This window comes from Eumetopias jubatus, unplaced genomic scaffold (assembly GCF_037043125.1).
Source record: "Eumetopias jubatus isolate StellerSeaLion01/CBP00866 unplaced genomic scaffold, mEumJub1_p1.0 scaffold_8, whole genome shotgun sequence".
NCBI lineage: Eukaryota > Metazoa > Chordata > Mammalia > Carnivora > Otariidae > Eumetopias > Eumetopias jubatus.
The window spans coordinates 72,261,998-72,277,174 of NW_028274814.1; the positions used below are offsets into that span (position 1 = coordinate 72,261,998).

General features: G+C 37.6%; 1 protein-coding gene across 6 annotated transcripts in view; it reads left to right on the forward strand.

The window, feature by feature from the left end:
* The window catches only part of PPHLN1 (periphilin 1), a 142,017-nt gene that overhangs the window by 58,600 nt on the left and 68,240 nt on the right, over positions 1 to 15,177 (forward strand). For 4 of the 6 annotated variants that reach the window (XM_028123152.1, XM_028123153.2, XM_088026008.1 and 1 more), the window contains 2 exons: positions 7,154 to 7,210; positions 9,682 to 9,761. In XM_028123152.1, coding sequence (XP_027978953.1) covers positions 7,154 to 7,210; positions 9,682 to 9,761 — 137 coding nt within the window. The remainder of the gene's footprint in view (positions 1 to 7,153; positions 7,211 to 9,681; positions 9,762 to 15,177) is intronic. The other 2 variants (XM_088026009.1, XM_088026011.1) reach the window with 1 other exon arrangement.

Consider the following 15,177-nt stretch of genomic DNA (forward strand, 5'->3'; position numbering starts at 1 on the left):
CCGCCTTCTGCTCGGGCCCCGCATCGGGCTCCCTGCTCAGCGGGGAGCCTGCTTCTCCCTCTCCCGCTCCCCCTGCTTGTGTTCCCTCTCTAGCTGTGTCTCTCTCTGTCAAAATAAATAAATAAAATATTTAAAAAAAGAAAAAAATCACTAGTAGTTTGGCCATGGTAACCATTGAAGGACTAATTCTTCATAATTCTTCTGTGTATTTAATATATCTCTTATGTGATTAATTATAAGCCACAAAATGATTTTTACTACTTTTTTATCTCAACTACTTATTTCCCATTTTGTGCTTACACACACATACACATGTCTACATGTGTACTTTATTAAATTTCTTCTAGCCTTTTGAGTTAATCCTGTGAACCTTGTACTGCTTTAGACTAGTTATCCTCCTAAATCAAAATGTTATTTTCATTCTGTGCTTTCTAAGAATTTTCTTCCTTTAGCTTAATTGGATTAACATGTTCATAATTGGCACTATAGTAGTCACTATAATAGTATTTTTTGTTCCTTTTTGTTGTCTATATTTATACACTAAGTCCTAGTTAACCTCATTGCTTTTCCCTTTATTATGATGCCATTCTAGTTAAAATTGTTGTATGTATATCTTGTCTTTTTCTACTTGAAGTTTATTTTTATTCCTATTAATCTAACTAAATATCTCCCCATTTGTGAACTGTCTCTCAGATATTTATTTCCTTTTTTCTCCTTTTTCTCAGTTAAATCCCATTGTTCTCCTATCTTACTCTTTTGTTTAGGATAGTAGCACTAATAGTGACACCAGAAATCACTAAGTTCAGTCTCCCATACCCTGAGGTTCTTTGTTAAAATACTTCCTGTGATAAATTTACTATATCACAGTCCAGTCCTTCTGTCCTTGTATAGTTCATTTTTTATAAAACAATTAAAATCTTTTCCTGTAACATCTATGTAATACTAGTTATTTGTCTTAGAGCCATAAAAATGTTTCATCTTTTATGTATTTGAAGAGTACCATCATGATCTTCTCGGTTTTTTCCCCCCTTGGTTTAAATATATTTAGTTCCTTCAGCTATTCCTTTTATTTGACATGTTTTCAGAACTTTGCTTCCTTAATTTTCCTTAATTTTCTTTCTGTTCCTTTTAAATTGTGATGCAGAAGTGAACTTTTATTTTATCAACCGCACTGTATCACTGGCCCTTATTGAAACTGTAGACAATTGAAACCTAAGCCATTTTCATATATATTACTATTAAACAAAATGCCCTTCAGCCTGTACTTTTTTTTTAGATGCAATTGCTTGAGTGTAGTTTATATATTAAAAGAAATCTAAGAATGCTAAATATCATCTAATTAACTTTGACTTATTACCCTCTTCTATAGAGGTCTTAAAATTTCATTTAGTGATCTTGTATACTTGCAGCAGATAAAAACAGCTCTGTTTCATCAGCGAAGGAAATATGCTTTGTTTTGTATTAGTCCTTAATAATTATCTTGAGTAGCATACAGCCAAATATAGAAACCTCTAGAGACCTCTGTCTGTAGACCTCAGCCATTTATCTGCATTGTTTTCAACCAGTTGTGATCCCCCGTCTTGTCTTCCTTTTTTCTTGAGGATTTCATGGAAGACTTTGTTAGGTGCTTTCTTGAAACTCTTAAGTTAGAAAGCATTTTCTCTATTAAAACAGTGACATGGGGCGCCTGGGTGGCTCAGTCGTTAAGCGTCTGCCTTCGGCTCAGGTCATCATCCCAGGGTCCTGGGATCAAGTCCCGCATAGGACTCCCTGCTCCACGGGAAGCCTGCTTCTCCCTCTCCCACTCTCCCTGCTTGTGTTCCCTCTCTCGCTGGGTCTCTCTCTGTCAAATAAATAAATAAATCTTTAAAAACAAAAACAAACAAAACAGTGACATAAGGTTGCCTTGCATTGTTTTGTAAATCCATTCTGTCATGATTATTTAAATACATAGAAACTACCTCTTTGTTAATTCCTTTTAAACATTTGCCATGGATTAATGTCAAATTAATCATGCTTATACGTTAGTTAAGCTGTGTGACATTTTGGTAGATTTTTAAAAATATTACTACAGAAGATTTGCAAGTTTATTGTTTTGGTTGGTCTGTATCTGTTTTTCTATAGTTCTGACTTTGGGCCCAGCATCCCTTTATTTTCTTGATATCAGCAGCCATTATTAAATATATTTATTTAATTCTCTATAAGTCTATTTATATAGAAGATAATGTTAAAGAAGGATTATTATTAGTGTTTAGTCCTTTTTTGAAGGCACATCTACTAAAATAACTGAAAATGTACAAGAATTAAAAATACATTTTGAGAAGAGTATATTTGGAAGATAGACTCCATTATTTAACTTCAGTGTAATGGAAAAAGAGACATATCTTAAGACCTTTGATTGTGAATATATTTGGAAGTCCACATGACCTTTTGGATTATAGCTGAAATTCCAATAAAATTAGTGGTTTAATTCTACCATTAAAAAGAAGGTTTCTTTGGTGCAGGTTTGGAGTGGCATGGTAATAGAAGTCAGATCATGGATATTTTAGGCAGTAGGAAGGGAGGATAAACCCATTCTCTCAGTGACTGAATAGTAGAGCGTTTCTTGGTTTGAAAGTCACTGTATTTGTGTTCAGTACTCATAAGGTCTTTTATTTCTCATAAATGGTTTGCCAAGCAAGATGAATCCAGTCTTCGCCCTCTGAGTCTATGATCTGATTAGGGAGACAAACCAGACATTCCATAGGAATAGATATGTTAGGTGATACCTGAATGGTGAGTAGAAGTTGGTGGAAGGTTGTAAGTGGAATAGGATTATTGGGATGAGCTGTGTCATGTGAAGAAATCCTGAGCTATAATCTAGTATTTTCCTAGTAGATCTTGGACTGTAATGGATCCAGTTTAATGTGCTGAAATTGATTCTGCAGTATATTGTTCTTACTTGAGAATCTGTTGTTTACTCACAAGAGAGCTTTGGCTTTGAGTTTCCTGGGTGAATCTGAGGAGTACAGTTATGGCTTTTCTGGCATCAGAATAATTGAGGTTCTAAAACCGTAATCAATTAATGATGTTTCCATATGTGTAGGCATTTATAGCATCCCTGTTTGGGGACTTAGTATGATCTGTCAGTACCACACATTCAGAATATGTACAGTTAGTATAATGTTTTATTTATATTTTTAAAAGCAAGCCCATGTGGTTTTACCCTGATGTATTAAAAGGAGAGTTCTGTTTAGAAGTTTACTTTCAAATATTCATAGTTAATACGCCTTTACGTCAACTTGTTACATCTCTAACCTCCTAAAGATTGTGGAGAAGAGGTGGCACAAGCTTTTTGTACCCCTTTATCTGGTTTCTTTTTTTGTTGTTTTTTTTTGCTGTCTGTACCACAAGAGCATTTCTCTTGTGTCCTTTCCATCTTCCCTTTCATACCTTTTTTTTTAGTTGAGCATTTGTTCATTTCTTTTTTCTTTTTTTTTAATTTTATTATGTTACGTTAATCACCATACATTACATCAATAGTTTTTGATGTACTGTTCCATGATTCATTGTTTGTGCATAACACCCAGTGCTCCATGCAGTACATGCCCTCTTTAATACCCATCACCAGGCTAACCCATCCCCCCGCCCCCCTCCCCTCTAGAACCCTCCGTTTGTTTCTCAGAATCCATAGTCTCTCATGGTTCATCTCCCCCTCTGATTCCCCCCCCTTCATTTTTCCCTTCCTGCTATCTTCTTCTTCTTCTTCTTTTTTTAAACATATAATGTATTATTTGTTTCAGAGGTACAGGTCTGTGATTCAGCAGTCTTGCACAATTCACAGCGCTCACCATAGCACGTACCCTCCCCAGTGTCTTTCATACCTTCTTGACCAATAGGTCTCTGGGAAATCATGTTCTTCCTAACCAAGAGCCCCAAATTTGCATATCTTTAGCCATGATCCAAAAAAATAAATGCTTTCTTTAGCATCTTTGTAGCCACCACATCTTCATTTGTTCATATCTTAATTTCTCTTTCAAAGTTTCAGCTATCAAAGGAGATGTGAATGTCTTACCTGTGCTGTGAAGTTTGTTTACTGATCACACTTTCATTCAGAAGTAGCTGTTTCGTCCCTGTATGTTAGGTACTGTACCAAGAATTGAAAGTTTGCAAGACACGATCCCTAACTCACTCATCTCAAATAGTGATTTTTTTTCTTTTAAGATTTTATTTATTTATTTGACAAAGAGAGACAGCAAGAGAGGGAACACAAGCAGGGGGAGTGGGAGAGGGAGAAGCAGGCTTCCCACGGAGCAGGGACCCTGACGCGGGGCTCAATCCCAGGGCCCTGGGATCATGACCTGAGCCGAAGGCAGACGCTTAACGACTGAGCCACCCAGGTGCCCCTCTAATGATGATTTTAATATTTTTTCTTGTAGTGTCCTTTGTTCTTACATGGGTTATCAGTAATAACTAACACTTGATAGGCTTGGATTAGTCTAGTTCTTTTCATCATTCCTCAGGAAAACAGGAAGAAGGTGTATTTCTGAAATTTTATTTTATACAGAGAGTTGTCAAATATGGTTGATATGCATATCAGCTGTTCTATTCAGAGTCACCAAATATTAAATTCTTATAGTACTTCTGAATGTTTGTTGGAAAATTAAGCTGCTTGTCCAGCTTTGACTTCACCTCCATGGAAAGAACTTTTTACCTGATCTGTGGAACCACTGTTCCTCTTCATCTTCTTCCTCCCCATTTATTCTTGTACTCACTAGTAAGTACGTTGACTTGGATTTCAGTTTTAATACTGCCACCTTCAGAATTTTCCTTTCCTGGTTTCTCTCTTTCATCCTAATTTGGGGTTCATTTTCTTTAGCGTGTTACAGCAAAGGTGTTGAGCCCTTTTGCCCTGCTCTCAAGCAGGGTGTTAGTGTCTGCTTAGTAAGAACATGTGTGAGGTGAATTTGAAGTAATGGCTAAGTAGCTAAGGAGTAGCACCTGTCAGTTAAAAGTATAAAGGTGTGAGTGAAAGTAGATTTAAGAGAAATTTGTATTCATACTGTTGGTTGGAGCCATGTAAGAATAGCAAGCGAGGTTAAAAATGAGGTTAGGAGGAACACACATTTAGGGAACAATAACCAACAAAGAAGAAAGAGAAAGGTATAGTTAGGAACATGTAGGAGGAGAAACAAAGAATTAAAAAGGCATGAAAACCAGATGGCAGAATGTTAAGAAAAAAATTTTATTTTTTATTTTTTAAAAATAATCTATGCCCAATATGGGGCTTGAACCCATGACCCCAAGATCAAGAGTTGTATGCTCCACTGACTAAGCCAGCCATGTGCCCCAAGAAAAAATTGTTTTTAAATCATTGAAATGCTATAATAGAGGACAGTTTTAATTAGTTTTAATATAAACAGACCATTGGAAACGCTGAGATGAAAAGTTTAAGCATAACAGGGTTGTTTCTGTTATCTCTTGTGTTAAAAAACAAAAACCCCTAAAACTTAGAGGGTTAATATAAGCACTTATTTATGAATCTGCAATTTGAGCTGGGTTCAGCTGCATGGTTTTATTGGTCTTTTAGGATATTATTAAATAGCCCAGCCCTGTTTTTTATGGGTAGGAATCTGTAGTTAAATGTGGTAATTCCTGCAATGTCACTGAAATTTGGTATTGAAATCAATAAACAGCGCCAGTGGTGTGTTGGTGAACTGACTCTTCAGGGGAACAACACATGATTTGTGGCATTTGCCACGGAGTGAATACTACCATAATGACTGATATCAGGTTTTACTGATGTGGAGTCCCTGAACTTGGAGTTTGGAAGAGATGCGGACAAGCCACTCTCATCAACTATTATGAGCCATCCCCGGATTCCAGACACTCTTGTAAAATACCAGTGTTCTTATTTCTTGATCTACAAAGAATGGGAGACAAGTTACAAAATAAGCACGTAATAAAACAGGATTAAGTAAATGGGTGAAGAAGTTTTTGTAAAAGAAATAAATGTGAAAATAAAGAATAAATGCCAATGTGAAAGCTCTGAGCAGTTGCTGAGATCAATAAGGATTTGGCTAAAACAAAGAGGTGAAGTATTCAGTAATAGATAAAAACAGATCAGCTGCTCAGGAGGAACAAAAATTTTCCTGATAACAGAGAGATCAGTTACCCAGGGGAGAAGGATATTACATCTTTAACAACATTCTTGCGGAAGTAGGATGATAATATTTGCATATTTCTTGAAATATATTTTTTCTTGAAATATTTTTTTAATGCAGGGTGGGTGCTAACAGTGCCAAAACAGTTCTCGGGGGGGAAAAAGTAGAATTGGCAATTTGGGATCTATAATATAAAAATTTGAAGTGTTAAGGAGTTTTCATCTTATTGGAAAGATACCTGTTAGTATATTTAATCTACTTAAAAAGTTAAGTACCCCTGTATCACTGAGTTTGCAGGTAAGGAAGCTAACAAAATATCCACAAGATTGTAAATATGGGATAATTAGGGATTCTAGCAAGACAGTAGTTGTGGATTTGTTTATAAAGAAAAACCTTAGTTTGTATAAAAAGAAGTAGCAAGATTTATTAATGGACCACTTTTGAGAGCAAATCAGAATGACTCCTTGCAGATAGCTACTGTAAGCCTAGGGAACAGATATGATACACCGTGAAAACTTTACCAGTATTCTTTTTGATTTCTAGTGGTGATTCATCTTTCTCTCTTGATTGTGTGTGTGTGTGTGTGTGTGTGTGTGTGTGTGAGATTCTTGAACCAATCCTTTGCCAACCTCATGAAGATTAGAATAGGTGCTTAAAGTGATGAGTAAGACCTGATCTTTATTTTCAGTTTTTGGTGTCTTATTATATAATCCTTTTCTCATTCCTTTCTGTTCATGTTATCTACGGTTAGCCTAATCTTAACGCTTCATTGTTGTTGGACCCAATTAGCTTCTAATCTTAAAAACAGAAATTTTCTCCTGTTCTGTTATTACTCTTTAGTGTTGGCTGTTCAGGCATCCCAATTTGAAGGCAGGGTAGGAAAGAGTTTAGGGTCACCAGCAAATGCTCAGAAGTTCCTGTTCTCATCACTCCTACTTCTGGGTTCTTCTCTTGTCATTCCTGGGCACAGAGGTGCTGGTGTTAATTCCTCCTTGCCCACCTTTCCCCAGAGTCCATCCGTGCTGGTGCCTCCTACAAACGGCAGAATGAAGGAAATCCAGAAAGAGGTGAGTTTTGAGTTAGATTTTGATTTGGGATTGTGAAGGGGTGGGGGACTTGAATTGATAGAGGTTTCAGAAATGGGAAAAGTGTATAACTGCCCAATTAGTCTTTAGTTGGAAGCAGAATTTAATAGTAGTAGATACAGATAGTAGGATTGTGAATTGCTTGTCTGGTCAGGAATAGCCACCTCAAAGGAGATTGAGATTTGTAGAATAAACAAATCATTGACAGAACTGGACAACAGTAAGATCAGGTATTTCTTTTTACCTTTTCTGTGGTCTTCTGCCATCTGTAGCATCCTTTTTCTTTGTCCTTTGCTTCTTGCCTGTCCCTTCCCTTCATGCAACAGGTATATATGAATATATGTGGATATATGATACACCACCTGCTCTATCCTTCAGGATTCTTTTGCTTCTGCACACTGAGAAATCTGCTTAAATTAGCCCTAATGCAGCTAAAATCAGGAAAGATCCTAAGACTACAGGAAAGATCCTATTATACTTGACATACCTGTAGTGCTGATGTGTTTGTTAAGATTTTGCTAAGTAAGAGATTAACAGCTGCTTGTTCTGTGTCTAGCTGCTATGTGTCAAAATTGAGCCTATAATTATGCCTTTAATTAGCATAGTTCGATGTGCTGATTGGTTGAGCTCCTCACCTTCTTTCAAGGAATTGCTTATCTGAATAGAATGGGGAGGTCCCTGTATCCTAAAGGTAGAAAAATAATTTATCTTTTCACCTAATTTTTGAGTATTTATTCTCCTCTTAAAGGACTTGAGCAGGGTAGGCCCTGGGTATTAAAGCTATGATAGAAATAAGCTATGATACTTGCACCTCTAGGAGCTTCTGGTGCAGTGGAATAGACTGACACTGTCACATTATGATGAGGAATTTGCCGTATGTAATAGAAATAAAGTAGGAATGATGAAATCATGTTCTTAGTCATTTTGGGATGTAGTATTGGTTGGTATCTTTTGATTTTTAAGGTCTACAAGAACTTTTAAACTACCGAGTGTGAAAGCCTCTTAATGCCACAAGTTAAAAGATTCTAGGGTTATGATTTTTTATGAGACTGTTGGAGTTTCTGAGGTAGAATACTGTGCCTAGAGCAGGAGTTCTCATTCTTGGTACTGTTGACAATTGAGGTTAGATGATTCTTTGTTGGGGGAGGCTGTCCTGTGCATTTGTAGGGTGTTTTAGCAGCATCCTAGCCTCGACTTACTGTGTGCCGATGGCACTCTCCCGCTTGTGACAATGAAAAGTATCTTCACACATTGCCTGATATCCCTGGGGAGGTGGTGAGGGGAGCGTCTGCAGAAAGGCTTTCCAGGGCTGCAGGACATTGGATAGAGCTGATATTTACTACTGCCCTACATGGTCAGGAGCCTTGAGGCTCTAGGCTCCTACTTGGCAGTCTTGACCATAGCAGGAAGAGCTTAAGAGGCTTTTTGACCGAAGCTGGCTTTGCTTCAGTTTCAAGGTCGTTTTGTGTCTGCTTTTGCCCTTGACTGCTTTCTTGGCCATAACCCACTGGCTAGTCTTGACCAGCTTCTGTGTCAATCCAAACTTGGTGCCACCTTCTCCTTTTCTCTGTAATTTAATTTTGTCAGTTTTTTTTTTTAAATTTTATTTATTTATTTATTTTTAGCAATTAAGAGCAGAGAATTTATATTTGACACATACAGATAAATGAAGTGTTTTTCTATCAGTAATAGCTCACAGTTATTGTTATGATTATATTTAACTAAAACAATATTCTGTGTTGAACTGACTAATGTTTAAATATATTTTCTGGCTTAAATTTCTGTAAAAACAGTGGTGTGTGTGTATATATATATATGTATTATATATATATATATATATAGCATTACATTAGTGTCTGTAGTGACTAAAGATAAAGGTTAGTGACAGTCTCACACAGATTTGTTTTTAACCATTTAACAAATAAACGGGTACTTATTCAAACCAGGCATTAGGATAGTGCTCTAAATTACAGTTTTCTAGTTTTTATTTTTTAAACTAAATATTTCAGGAATATCTGCTAGATTTCCTACATGCCGCTCACTTTGAGCTATTGTTTAGCTAGTTTTCTTTGTGGTATTTATATAATAACTACTTTTTATTGTTAATTTTTATTGATAAATTAAAAGTTAGCTTTTAGGAACTTGGAGGAGGAAGTATTTATGATTTTAGTCTTTTCCTGTTCTTGAGGTCTTCTCAGTGGTTCTGTGTTTGCTAACTAGCATTAATGTGGCCTAGATTGCTATATATGGTGTCTATTGGTTCTAGGGTAGTTGAAAATTTTTATGGTACCTTGCCTCTGAGAGAGGTAGGTTTAGATATTAAAGGATTTAATTTAATAATGAAGACCTCAGTACTAAAATAAGTATATGACACCCCCTCATTTATTTAATTACAAAATGACTAATTGAAAACAAATGAGCTAGAAAATTGCATTTTATATTTTCTTGTATAGGTAAAGAGAGACCTGTTCAGTCTTTGAAAACATCAAGAGACACTTCACCCTCAAGTTCTTCAGCAGTTCCTCCATCAAAGGTTTGTTATATCTTTAAAATTAAAGAGGAATCACAAAGTAAAGGAGATGGTCTGTGTGGTACAGATGCTTTTATTCTTTACTGTTAAACCTAACGAGGGTAATTTCTTGCATTTAAAAACTTGAATCATGAGGTGCCTAGGTGGCTCAGTCGGTAAAGCGTCCAACTCATGATTTTAGCTCAGGTCATGATCTCATGGGTTGTGAGATCGAGCCCTGAGTAGGGCTCTGTGCTCAGGGGGTTGTGGGCTTGAAGATTCTCTCCCTCTGCCCTTCCCACCACTCATGCGCGTGTGCTCTCTCTCAAATAAATAAATCTTTAAAGAAACCAAGACTGGGGGAGGAGTCCAAGATGGCAGAGGAGTAGGAGTCCTTAGTTTTGTCTGGTCCCAGGAATTCAGCCAGATAGCTATCAAATCATTCTGAAAACTTGCGAGCTCAACCAGAGATCTAAGAAAAGAATAGCTGCAACTCTACAAATAGAAAAGCAGCCACTTTCTGCAAGGTAGATGGAGTGGAGAAGTGAATCCGAGGTGATATATGGGGAGATAAACCACGGGGGGAAGGCGCCTCCATAAGCCGGCACCAGAAAGTGATAGAGCAGTGGAGCACAAAATCAAAACTTCTAGAAGTCTGCTCCAGTGAGAGATGTCCTTGCCTGAAAGGCACTAAGGTGGTGAAGCAGGACAGAGTTCTAGCGGGGACAGTGTGGTTTCAGGATGGCCAGGGTCATAATAAGACTGGGGGTGTCTGAGTGTGGTAGAGCTCCCAGACATCAGAGTGGTGAAGCCCGCTGCAGTCAGTGAGCCCAGGAGTGGGCTCTCAGCTCTGAGTTGCCATAAATCATGAACTGTAGCACAGTCAGGTGACTGCTGTCTGAGCTAGGGCCCAGCGAGTAGCAGAACCCCCTTCCTTCCCTGGTAGGAGTGGCACAGGTGGGCACTGCAGGAGTCTGCAAGGTTTGGAGACTCGAAACGGGGTCGCATGCCTGAGATAGAAACGCTAGGTCACAGGCCGGGTGAGCAAGGAGTGTGGATGGAATCCAGGGAGATAGGGGTGATTGACTGCTTTTCTGAGGCTTCACTGAAGAGTGGGGCTCCAAGCTTTTGGCTCTGGGGCTGGAGATTGGGAGGCTGCCATTTTCATTCTCATCCTCTAAAGCTGCATGGAAAGCCTTCAGGGAATAAAAGCCACATAGGGCAATCCAGAGCTACTTAACTTAGTCTGGCCCCCTGTCAAGGGTGGTGCAGTTCCACCCCGGGCAAAGACACCTGAGAATCAGGGCAACAGGCCCCACCCCCAGAAGATCAGCAAGAATATCTGGCTAAGACCAAGTTTACTGATCACACAGAACTGCAAAACTCCAGCGCTAGGGGAAAATAGTATATACAATTCATGGTTTTTTCCCCATGGTTCTTTAGTCTTTCAATTTATATATATTATTTTCTCTTTCCTTTTTCAACTCATTTCCTATTTTATCAACTCTTTTTTAGAAGTCTTTTTTAATTTTAATTTTCACAGTTACATTCTGTCCTTTCATTGTCTTTAATTTTATTTTTGTCTATACATAAGTTTTTCTTTCTTTACAATTTTGGGATGCAGTTTATTCTAACAAACAGACCAAATGTCTGATCATACTCTCTCCTTTTTCTTCTTCTTTTTTTTTCTGTTAAAATCCTTTTAAATTTTCATCTTTACAGTAAAATTCTATCCTTTCAATGTGTTTAATTTTATTTTCATACACACACACACACACACACACACACACACACACACACACGTTTTTCTTTACAATTTTGGGATGTACTTTCTTCTAACAAACAGACCAAAATACACCCAGGATATAGTGTATTGCTCTGTTCTGTTCACCTGTCTGTTTATGTTCCTTCTTCTTTTTTCTTTTTTGTTTTTTTGTCTTTTAATTTTCATTTGTACAGTTACATTCTATTCTTTCATTGTATTTAATTTTATTTTTATACCTAGGTAAGTTTTTCTTTCTTTACAATTTTGGGATCTAGTTTTCTTTATTTTATTTTAAGGTTTAATTTATTTGAGAGAGAGACCACAGAGGAGAGGAAGAAGCAGGCTCCCTGCTGAGCAGGGAGCTCGACACAGGGCTTGATTCCAGGACTCTGGGATCATGACCTGAGCCAAAGGCAGCCACTTAACCAACTGAGCCACCCGGGCACCCTGAGGGATCTAGTTTTCTAACAGAAATACACACAGGATCTAGTGTGTTGCTCTGTTCTGTTCACCTGTCTGATTATATTCTCTCTCTTCCCCACCCCCCCACCCCCATTTTGGGTCTCTTCTGAATTGTTTAGTATATATTTCTCTGGGGTTGTTGTTGCCATTTTAGTATTTTGTTCTCTCATTCATGTATTCTTCTCTGGCAAGAAGATAAGACAGAAAAACTCAAAAAAGAGAACAAGAGGCAGTACTGACTGCCAGGGACCTAATCAGTATGGATATAAGTAAGATGTCAGAACTAGAGTTCAGAATAATGATTATTAAGATACTAGCTGGGCTTGAGTAGAGCATAGAGGACACTAGAGAATCCCTTTCTAGAGAAATAAAAGAACTAAAATCTAACCAAGTCAAAATCAAAAAGGCTATTAATGAGATAAAATAAAAAGTAGAGGCTCTAACTGCTAGGATAAATGAGGCAGAAGAGAGAATCAGTGATATAGAAGACCAAATGATGGAGAATAAAGAAGCTGAGAAAAAGGGAGATAAACAACTACAGGATCACGAGGGGAGAATTCGAGAGTTAAGTGATGCCATAAAGCAAAACAATATTAGCATAATTGGGATCCCAGAAGAAGAGGAAAGAGAGAGAGAGAAGGGTGGGGCAGAAGGTATATTGGAGCAAATTATAGCTGAGAACCTCCATATTATGGGGAAAGAAACAGGCATTCAAGTCCAGGAGGCACAGAGAAACCCCACTCCCAAATCAATAAAAATGGGTCAACACCTTGACATATAATGATGAAACTTGAAAATCTCAGAGACAAGGAGAAAATCCTGAAAGCACCTTGGGGCAAGAGGTCCATAACCTACAAGAGTAGAAACATTAGACTGGCAGCAGACCTATCCACAGAGACCTGGCAGGCCAGAAAGGACTGGCACGATGTATTCAGGGTATTAAAGAGAAAAATACACAACCAATGTTACTTTATCTAGCAAGGCTGTCATTCAGAATAGAAAGAAAGATAAAAAAACTTCCAGGACAAACAGAAACTAAAAGAATTTGTGATCGCTAAACCAGCCCTGCAGCCCTGCAAATATTAAAGGGGATCTTTTAAGTGGAGAGCCTAAAAGTAACATAGACCAGAAAGGAACAGAGACAATTTACAGAAACAGTGACTTTACAGGTAATACAGTGGCACTAAATTCATATCTTTCAATAGTTACTCTGAATGTAAATGGGTTAATGCCCCAATCAAAAGACACAGGGTATCAGATTGGATAAAAAAAGTAAGAACCATCGATAATGTTGTCTGCAAGAGACTCATTTTAGACCCAAAGACACCTCCAGATTGAAAATGAGGGGGTGGAAAGCCATTTATCATGCTAATGGACATGAAAAGAAAGCTAGGGTAGCAATCCTTATATCAGACAAATTAGATTTTAAACCAAAGACTATAATACGAGATGAGGAAAGACACTGTATCATAATTAAAGGGTCTATCTAACAAGAAGATCTAACAATTATATATTTATGCCCCTAACATGGGAGCAGCCAATTATATAAACCAGCTTGTAACAAAATTAAAGAAACACATTGATAATAATACAATAATAGAAGGAGACTTAAATACCCCACTCACAGCAGTGGACAGATCATCTAAGCAGAAGATCAACAAGGAAACAAGGGCTTTGAATGGCACACTGAACCAGATTGACTTCACAGATAATATTATTCAGAGCATTCCATCCTAAAGGAGCAGAATACACATTCTTCTCGAGTGCATATGAAACATTCTCCAGAATAGGTCACATACTGGGTCACAAATCAGGTCTCAACTGGTACCAAAAGCTTGGGATCATTCCCTGCATATTTTTAGACCACAATGCTTTGAAACTTGAACTCAATCACAAGAGGAAATTTGGAAAGAACTCAGATACATGGAAGCTAAAGAGCATCCTACTAAAGAATGAATGGGTCAACCAGGAAATTAAGGAATTAAATTCATGGAAACAAATGAAAATGAAAACACAACTGTTCAAAACCTTTGGGATGCAGCAAAGGTGGTCCTAAGAGGGAAGTACATACCAATACAAGCCTTTCTCAAGAAACAACATATAGGGCTCAAATATACAACCTAACCTTACACTTAAAGGAGCTGGAGAACAGCAAATAAAGCCTAAACCCAGTAGGAGAAGAGAAATAATAAAGATCAGAGCAGAAATCAATGAAATAGAAACAAGAGAACATTAGAACAGATCAGCAAAACTAGGAGCGGGTTCTTTGAAAGAATTATTAAGGTTGATAAGCCCCTGGCCAGACATATCAAAAAGAAAAGAGAAAGGACCCAAATAAATCATGAATGAAGGAGGAGAGATCACAACCAACACCAAGGAAACAAAACGAACTTTAAGAGCGTATTATGAGCAAGTATATGTCAACAAATTAGGAATCTGGAAGAAATGGATGCATTCCTGGAGACATATAAGCTACCAAAATTGAAACAGGAAGAAATAGAAAACAAAACCTGAAGAGACCCACAACCAGTAAGGAAATTGAATCAGTAATCAGAAATCTCCCAACAAACAAGAGTCCAGGGCCAGCCAGTTGGCTTCCCTGGGGGAATTCTATCAAACATTTAAAAAAGAATTAGTACCTATTCTTCTGGAGCTGTTTCAAAAAATAGAAGTGGAAAGGAAACTTCCAAACTCCTTCTGTGAGGCTGACATTACCTTGATCCCAAAACCAGACAGAAGACCCCACCAGAAAGGAGAATTACAGACCAATATCCTTGATGAACATGGATGCAAAAGTTCTCACCAAATAAAAGGCATCCGAATTGGCAAAGAAGAAGTCAGATTCTCATTCTTTGCCGATGACATGACACTCAATGTGGAAAACCGAAAAGACTCCACCAAAAAATTGCAAGAACTCATACAGGAAATCAGCAAAATGGCAGGATGTAAAATCAATGTACAGAAATCAGTTGTATTTCTATACACTAACAATGAGACAGAAGAAAGAAATTAAGGAATCGATGCCATTTACAATTGTGCCAAAAACCGTAAGATACCTAGGAATAAGCCTAACCAAAGATGTAAAGGATCTGTACTCAGAAAACAATAGAACACTCATCACAGAAATTGAGGAAGACACAAAGAAATGGAAAAACCTTCCATGCTCATGGATTAGAAGAACAAATACTTTTTAAATGTCTATGCTAGAGCATT